The sequence below is a fragment of the Chenopodium quinoa genome, unplaced genomic scaffold, assembly GCF_001683475.1.
Source record: "Chenopodium quinoa cultivar QQ74 unplaced genomic scaffold, ASM168347v1, whole genome shotgun sequence".
Taxonomy (NCBI): domain Eukaryota; kingdom Viridiplantae; phylum Streptophyta; class Magnoliopsida; order Caryophyllales; family Amaranthaceae; genus Chenopodium; species Chenopodium quinoa.
Genome location: NW_018743623.1, coordinates 721,492 through 730,650, shown reverse-complemented (window position 1 = coordinate 730,650; position 9,159 = coordinate 721,492). Strand labels below are relative to the sequence as shown.

The following is a 9,159-nucleotide window of genomic DNA, read 5'->3' as shown; positions in this document are numbered from 1 at the left end:
CCAACAAAAAAAGCACTTCGGGTGAAAATACACTGTTATTATTTCACTAAATGTAAATTTAGGTTCACAATTGTAACATAAAAGCATCGACATGCATACATATTAATATCATAGCCTACCCTAAGCATTTGCTCCACCAGCGATGGCAGCAGCTCAGATATAACAGTTTTGATCAGGCAGCTGCCGTTTATTCGATCCTAATCTATTTTTGTCTCTCTCAAATAAAATGTTTGAGAGAATTTTAAGAAGAAAAAAAATCCCTCTTAAAAGGGATTGATTGTACAAGCTACCCTATGAACTTTGAGTCAACCACAATTTTTTTCCGCCAAGATAATAAACCTAGCTAAGTGAATATACAAAGGATCTGTACAGTCTGAGAAAGAACAGAACAAGTGGTATTCAGAAGTCTAACCTGCTAAAGCAAATAGACAAAGCACTAACTTTGGTTTTTTACGATCCTAACACTGCTGTAGAAGCGCCTGAAATCCTTTATTGCCTTCTCTTCTATCTGGATGGAACGGATTGAAGATGTTGATTCCACCTCAGGTTTGAACCAACGGCTTTGCGCGCCAGACTCAGAAGGTGACCCCTGATCAGTAGTAACTGCAAATCCAGTTGTCTTTGTTTTTGGGCTATGAGCAACAGATTGATTTTTACCCTGTTTAAATGGAGCAAATTAAACCAAAATTAAGAGCAGTGAATCAACAGGGCTGGCGAAGAAGACAGTAAATAAATGGTTATTAAAACTAAAAGAAAGCAGAGCTGCAAATTGCTTATAGAACAAAGAAATGCTTTATGAGAAACTGTCAGGAGAGAACTCATGTTAAAAGCTAATTTCAACTTAACTTAGTATACATGAACACCAAACTAGCCAATTTCTTACCATAGAAACTGGAAAACAAAACTCCAAACACCAACAGTAAAAAAAGCAGAAACAGAGAAGCTAAAAACATCAAATGCTCATCAAAAAAGTTTTGGACACTATAGCACTATATACATCACAAGAAGTTACCATTTTCATGTTTGACCATCCAAAAAGAATGCTAATTTATCCAAGATAGTACACAAATGGTATATTTGAGCTTTTCTTAACCCAACCATAGGCCAGGTTTATCTGCAAAACCTTATACCAAAAAGTTCACTATAACACAAATAAATAAACCAAGTATAAAACATGCACATCAGCAAAAATACAACAAAAGTCAGCTAAAATTAACGAGACATTTCATTTTTCCATTTCTTTACTCACCCTTGAAGGAGAAAGAGAGGCAGCAAGGGTAGAAAAACAAGACAGCTAAAAAAGAATTACAGGGCAACTTAGTGCCATAATGGTACCTGCTGCATTTGTATGTCCCTGAGAGAAGGCCGTGAAAGATGAGGTGGGGTCCCAGAAGCAGCCCAAGGAGGAGTGCTTTTATCTCCATCAGGTAACTGTGTTGTGCGAGCAGGCACCACTGGAATTGGGTTAGAGGCCAGCAAAGAGCTCAACAAAAAATTTCCACTAGTCCTATCAGCTAGCTCTTCTGGTTTTTCTTTACTTTTAGTAGGCAGATTATTGAACAATTTGCTTTGCTCATTTTGGATCTCACGGAGAGAGGCAGACATCTTTGAAACCTTAGATCCACCCCATGCTGGTCCTTCACATTTGGGTGACGGTGGTGGTGGTGGACTAACAACTTTGCTAGGCTCATCAAGAGCACCACTCAGGAACATGGAGAGCCCTCCCTTGAGTCCCTTCTTGTTCTTCTTCTTCGTTCCCACCACCAATGAACCTTTACTCATACCCACACCAGGAGAGTCTTTCTCCTGAGAGAGATTTTGGGAGCCTTTAGTAAATGAATCTTCAGGTTCAGCAGAAATCTATAGTGCCAAAATAATATATAACTCAGTAGACTAATATAAAAACTGATCACATTCCTTTAAATAAAAACAAGCTCATCATTGTAGTCATCAACAGAAAAACATGGAATAAATTACATTGACATACACCTTGAGGTTTAAATTGATCAAAGTTAACTTAAAAAACCATATTCTCCTTCCGTGCCTAAATAAAATCCCCATTTTTTCCCAAATTTCTTGTCCCTAGATTCAAATCTCTATTTCTCAAGTGGGTGGGCCCATAATCCACTAAGTTCTTTATTTATTCACTTTTATTCAACAAAATCATGTAACCCCACTACAATTTCTCACTTCCCCTAAACTTACTAAGTTATTCCCACTTAAGTTTTTTATTATTTAGCTTTGATCAACAACTCCCCACAAATCCTCTCCTAAAACCCCATGCTTAAAATAAATGGGGCTTTATTTAGGGACAAAGGGAGTACTAAGTAATAAGGATCATATACACTAAACATAGGACGATCAAACAAGTTCTTAATTGTTGTAGTAGATCAACAGCTGCCAAACACTTTTGTTCATTAACTATCATGTGATCTTATGCAGTAAGAATGTTATTCCACTGCCTGATTAGGCCATAAGGGGTGTTTTTTTTTTTTTTTTTTTTTTTTTTGGTCATTGTTCAAAACACACAACTCAATAATTAAGCAAAAACTTGAAAACTGTGATGCAAGAGCTATATTTGACCAGCAAAGAGCACAGATTATAAAGAAGATGCATTAGAAAGATCACCTTCCCCTCAGTCAACTTCGACAAATTGAGGTCCGCGACAGCCTTCACATGGTTAGATTCCAACTCTGTACCAGAATAAGCTTCTGTCTGAGATTCCTTCTGTCTGCTCTTTCTCTTCTGCTTCTTTGGCATCCCTGCCTTAGAAACCTTGCCATCTGATACCACTGAAACTGATGACTTAGCAATTGTTGTCTCAATAGGAACACCCAGCTCTGCAAGTGACCTCTCTAGAGCAAGCCGTGTTTCCAGCTTTGCAATCTGCTGATCATCAAGAATGTGTCCCTTAGACTGCTTTGCCTCAAGAACCTCAATCTGTTGCAACTTTTTCCGCAGTACTCTTATTTTCTTGCTTACTTCCTGATTCGTAACATTCATAGGTTGCAAAAAATTATCTAATCTGAAACAACCAGCTTTCTTTGCACTATCAGTCACGGACAGGTTATCCCTGGTTCTTGGAGACTCACTATCACTATTCTCCTCTTCACTGTTTAAAACAGCAGGAAAAGTAGCTGTTGGAGTAGGGAGTCTACGATGACTCCATGACTCAGATGATCTCACATCCAGCACTTTCTCAATGTGAGCTAAAACTTCCAGTGAGGCAGTAGCAACAGTATTCAATGAAGCTGTAAATATATAGTCAAAATTGCGAATAACAATTTCCTGCAAGTGCAATTTCTACATCACATAATGAATTATATCCTCATATATATCTACAGATTATATTTTAACGCTAGTTTATTAAGAACATACAAGATGAAAACTTGATTAATTTTTTTCAATGCTATTTCATTATCTTTCATTTTTTTAATGTTCCCTTCGTCCACAATTAATCATCACGACAAGCTTTGCATACAAAATTATGTGATAAGTTGTTGGCTTATCCATTCAGGAGTAATAGCTTAGGGTGTGTTTTGTTTACCTGATTTTCACTTATCTCGACTTATCTTATTTTATCTGAACCTATCTTAACTTACTTGAACTTATTACAACTTTTATTAGTTGTAATTTGAAATTGAATAACCCTTACCAACCCATATCACAACTAATTTTCCTGAACTAATCTTATTAGAACTTATGAGACCTGAAATAAGTAAAAATAAGGTGAACAGAACAAGGCCTTAGTGTGACAAATTGTATTGCTAAATGCCTATATTATGAGAAATAAAAAAAAAATCGTCGCCATATTCACTCTTTCAATAACTATTTCAGCAGTAAAGTTAGCTATCAATTTTTGAAATTTATGAATTGGATGGCTGACCATACAAACAAGTCTAAAAATTACGGAGTACAAGAATACAAGAAACAATATATGGTGTTATACACTCTAAACCAAGGCATGTAGTAGAGATGAGAGGGGAAAAGATGCTAGAAGTTCGAGCTCAACTATTCCAGCAATTCTGATTTCAATAGTAAAATATCTAACATATGACTCTGAGTAAATGCTCAATGTTTCCATCTGAATAAAATCTCAAATGAACACGATTCGACTAACACTTCTAGGGACCAAAAGAAGAAGCAAGATTCTGAAAGTTCTACCTGATTGAATGCAATTCACAGCTGTCAACATGACATCTCGATCTCTAGTGTTAAAAGTATACCAATACTTGTAACCTCACTCTATTCTCATATATGTTATATGACCAAAGCCTTACAGACAATGAAATTCAACAATGACATATCAGCTATGTTGCAATAGGAAAGAGGATTGAAACACAAAACATTAAAATAAAGATTAAAAAAAAAAAAAAACACAAAAAAAAAGGGGGAGGTTTTTGAGCATAATTTAACAATAAAAATTACCTCACAGTACTTCCGAAGATCACCTGCTTCCAACGTATCTGCAATTTCCAACATTTGCAGAGCATTTCGTGGCTCTACCAAACACTGCGCAGCTACTTTCTCACAAAGGCCCTTTAAACTAGGCACAACCTTGTCACCAACATTTTCCATTTTCAAACTAGATTTAGCATTGTCAGACTCCATGTCATTGTACATGAATCCCTCATCCAACTCTCCCAAAACATCACTTACAGCAGAGCTTAAATTTTCACAGTCCTTTACTGCATTGACAGGATAAGCAGGATGATAAGTTGAGCCAACAATCAGTAGATGTGTTTCACCCACAGAAACTTTAGTTGCCCTTTTCACACCGTGAAGCCTAGTAACTTCTGGTGGCTTGTCCTTAGCTTTCTTCCCATCCCACATGAAAATGTCACCAGTCGATGTAACTGCGCCATGCCAATACTTACCAGCAGAAATACTGACAATTTTTTTTCCATTAAGATAACATAACTGCATAAACGAAGGCAAACAGATAAAGAGGTATTAATAAACTAACATTCTGCTATAACCTTGTGGTCAAATAAAAAACCTCAAGTGTATTTGGAATACCAACCTGCTGGCATTTGAGGTCAGGATCAGATGAAATCCAGTAAAATAGTGCCCCGTCATCAGTTAAAGCCATGCTATGCACCATTCCTGTGGCAATAGAAACCACATGAAGCCTCTCCATTCTGTGAAACTTCATTAAAGCATTCCCATTTTTCTTCAAATTCCTAGCAATAATCACGCGTCTCGGTGTTACAAGTCGATGACCCCAAGTGAACACCTACAGCCAAGAGAAACAATGAAAATTTACGAATCCAAAAATAATGCCACCTTGGTTAAACTTGCATACCTCTCCATCTGCTCCTAGGACCACTGTATGATATTTTGCAGCAGATACTGCCATAAAGAACTTTCCTTTCAAATATTCAACCAACCTTGGAGTATTATTGGAGCTCGAGTTAGATGTACCATAACCAAGTTGCCCTTCCTTGTTGCAGCCCCATGTGAATACTTCACCAGTCTCAGAAACAGCAGCAGTGTGTTTATTTGCCGCAGCAACAGCCACTATTTTTGACTTGAGAGAACTAACCCTCCGAGGAGTTGGTTGGGTGTCCACAGAAGCATAGCCAAGTTGGCCCTCTGAATATATAGTTCACAAGAAAATCAAAGCATGACATACATAAGTTACAGCAGAAGCAGAAAAAAGTAAGAACATGATTCTGATGATAATGCAAATTTAGGCAAACAAACATCAAATGAACAAACTCAGAGAGTAAATGCAAAGCAATTTACACCCACTAATCACTAACTTTACACATCAGCTATACCTCTATTGGATCCCCAAGTAAAAACTTCACCACTTTCAGTAGCTATTACTGTGTGGTGTTTAGCAGCTGCAACTGCCTTGACACGTCGAGAACCAAGGCCTGAAATCACTTGCCTTGGTGTTATAACTGCAGCTTGTCCACTACAAGAAGACAACAATATCAGAATCCAACATTGAACTATGGACCCACAGCAGCCAGAGCACAACACAAGATGCAAAGGTAGTTATAATACAATTAATGTGGTTGCAAGCTCATCAACTTTCAAAATTTCAATGTTAAGCATCAAACAATTAAGCATTCATCTTTAAAAGGGCAGAAAAATCAATTCACTGAGGACAGATTCTACAGCTATCAGCAGTAAAAAGTAAACAGATACAGTGTTTAGTGTTTATAATGCATAATCACATTAAGAGCATGTTTGGAAAGAGTTTTTCTTTGCTTAAAAACGGATTCAATTAAACCATTACCATTACCCAGTGTTTGGTTAGAAGGTTTGAGTAGCAATTATCACTAGTTCATTACCTAGGGGTAATGGTTTCCACCTATATGTTACCTTTTTAAAACTTTAGGTAACAATTACCCTTACTCTACTCAAACAAAAAGAAATAAAATTAGGTTAAGTGATTTCTTTTCATGATTAAACCAAACAAATGAAAAAGTAATGGTTAAATGATTCCTTTTCCCCTTTTATTTGTTTCCTTTCCATTCCGTTTCCAATATTCATACCAAACTTCCCCCTCAAAGGGGTCTTATTAGAGCAATTTGGGATTCCAAAAAACAGGTTCAAATATTCAAACATTACTGGTGAAAACAAAAGTAACCTTACAGCCTCATCTCCCTTGCCACACCATGTAGAAACAGTCCCAACAACCACACCAGTAAGGTGTGAGTACTTAAAAAAGGATTTGTAATGGATACACTCCTAGCAAGGTGGATGACCATTCATCACTCCACACAGTACCTGGCAAGATGAAATTGACCAAAAGTCCAAAATTTTCCCACTAATTATCTTCGTTGATTATATTAGATATATCAGGCTCACTAATTAACTTGCTTTCTTCCTTGACTCGAGCCCTCTCATCAGCATCTCCAGTAACCAACCCTTGGTCCTTGTCGAAAACCCCCTCACAAACAATCCCTTTTGCAGCCCATCAATTCTTCCATTTTTCATTATTTTAAAATCAAACACCCTAACAATTGGACTTCTCTAGGTAATAAGCTCTTAATTATCATGAATCATAAACTCATAACCATGCAATATCAAAAATTATTCTTGATAAACATACAAGACTAAATTAGCCAAAGGAAATACTTCAGCAAGACGTAAAACTTACAAATTACATGATGATTACTTAAAAAGAAGAAGTGGAAGAGGAGAGGGGGAGAGGGGGGAATCAGAGTCTTTACCTATGAATGTCAAACTCGGGATGTCCAAGGCGGCCACCCCTTCCAAACCCCCAAGTATAAAGCTCCCCACGGCCAGTGACTGCTACACTATGAAACTTTGAAGCAGAAATCAACTTAATAAATGAACCATGAAGTGCGTCCAATTTGCAAGGTAACTTTTGTATGTGAGCATTTCCAGTTCCAAGTTGGTAATTAGTACCGCTTCCCCAGCTTAAGACTTCAGTAGTAACTGTGCAAGAAAGAAAAGTACAATTTAGTCATCCAATCATATCAATGCAAGAATTCCTAACAACGATCACTAAGAGGCAAAGCCACAAACCTGAAGCATGTTGATTGCCCAGAATCTGCGACAAAGGTCCAGAAAGGAGATCGATAGGGGTTCGTGATTTGAAGTCCTCTATAGAGATTGATGCACCAGACTGAAGAAGGACACCTGCCACAGCAAAGTGGCCAAAATAAAGAGCCCTATGGAGATTACTCCATCCCGATTCTCCATCCTAAAAGACAAGCCGCCTAAGTAAGAAGAACAAGAGAGCAGAAAGGAAGCTGACGATCATCCATTCTATTAAGCATTCAAATTCCTTTGAATAGTGTTATTAAGAAAGGACATGAACAAAGGATGACAAAAAAGAAAATAAATGTTTCCAAGGCTGACATCAGTGCAAACAATTTATCAGCAACTGAACCGCACATGCAATTCCAAATGACGCATAATATACATTGACAGATACTAAAAAAGTGGTTCCGCTTAGATTTTGTTTCACAATGCATATACTAATATCCAAACTCAAAAAAGGACGACCCAATTTCCAACTTAACTAGAATAGAAGGTAAATCTTATAAAGACAGAGTAGAGAGGAATAACTCACCCTAGCGTCAGGGTCAGCACCTGCTGCAAGTAATCTCCTCACGATAGGAATGTGATTTCTCCAAGTAGCAATGTGAAGAGGAGTAAGGCCAAATGCATTCCTCGAGTTGATATTACCACCATTTTTTTTCAGTTGAGTTAAAGCTAATTCGACATCAGCTAAGCAGCCCTCCTTCACAATAAGCCATATATCTTTCTGAGTCACACCAAAAACAGATTTGCGCCCATGGCTTTGAGGACTTTGCTTATGCCCTCGGGGTGAAAGAGAACCTTCCATCGACAGTGTTTTGAGCCAAAAAGCTTCTATTAGAAACTAATGAAATTTGTATCCAAGATACTTTAACCAGTAATAGCCTTTAGGAAATTGAGAAAAGAAAATGGTACTTCAAAACCAAAAATGTCGGAAAAGAGATAGCAACACAAAGGCTGTGTCCCTCTAAGAAACTTGATGCAACTAGTCCATCACTCCATCTCAATAATTATCTCAAAGTATTGCTTGTTGAAGCATCAGAAAATCTCAGCCATGGATAGGATTAAAGGAACTATCACAATATATAATTTGTCAACGACGCAGCACTTGACCTAACTGTTTTCTCATCATATTCTACAGCAAAGTTATGGAAAAATCAGTTCACGCTTCAGATGCTGGTTCTCAGTTTCTCAACACACTTTTTGACTTTTTGAGGCATCAATATCTACAAGGGTTAAAACGTGCTGCTTATAAAAAAAATATGAGTTAGATGGCTAGGCCAGCACCTTGTTGCAAAATTAAACAGCTTAAGAAAAAGTAAAAAAAGATCCACAAGTCGACAGTCAATTGACCAGCTAGAAAACAGTATTCGGAAATCCTTAATAACCAACATGAAAAGAGAAGGATCAAATGTGTGTCAGCTACAGAATATATATATATACTCCCTCTATCCCATAATATAGTTCCTGTTTTCCTACTTTGGAGATCCAAAATGTTGTTCCTGTTTCTACTTTTGGATAGCATGTAAAGATCATTATACTCTCACTTTTTTAACTTTATTCATTGTACTTCCTAATTTACCCTTAAATATTGCACATGCCTTGTACTTTTTTCCACTTTCTCTCCCTAAC

The 9,159-nt window shown here is 37.2% G+C and overlaps 1 protein-coding gene across 1 annotated transcript; it reads right to left on the bottom strand.

The window, feature by feature from the left end:
* Positions 1-436: 436 nt before the first annotated feature.
* Positions 437-8,335, bottom strand: LOC110683186. The gene is made up of 10 exons (XM_021859534.1): positions 8,060-8,335; positions 7,510-7,687; positions 7,191-7,419; positions 5,784-5,923; positions 5,306-5,595; positions 5,024-5,236; positions 4,429-4,920; positions 2,629-3,288; positions 1,336-1,860; positions 437-658 (listed from the first exon to the last, which is right to left on the bottom strand). Exons 1-10 carry the CDS (start codon positions 8,333-8,335, stop codon positions 437-439), a joined length of 3,225 nt encoding a protein of 1,074 aa, XP_021715226.1.
* Positions 8,336-9,159: the final 824 nt, after the last annotated feature.

What these genes read in the sequence shown, in the direction of transcription:
- LOC110683186 (XM_021859534.1), bottom strand. Translation starts at nt 8,335, where the DNA reads ATGGAAGGTTCTCTTTCACCCCGAGGGCATAAGCAAAGTCCTCAAAGC. An exon ending in GTGCTGACCCTGACGCTAGG is followed by an intron (nt 7,688 to 8,059) that starts GTGAGTTATTCC and finishes CTTGTCTTTTAG; the next exon opens with GATGGAGAATCGGGATGGAG. An exon ending in ATCTTCGGAAGTACTGTGAG is followed by an intron (nt 3,289 to 4,428) that starts GTAATTTTTATT and finishes TTGCACTTGCAG; the next exon opens with GAAATTGTTATTCGCAATTT.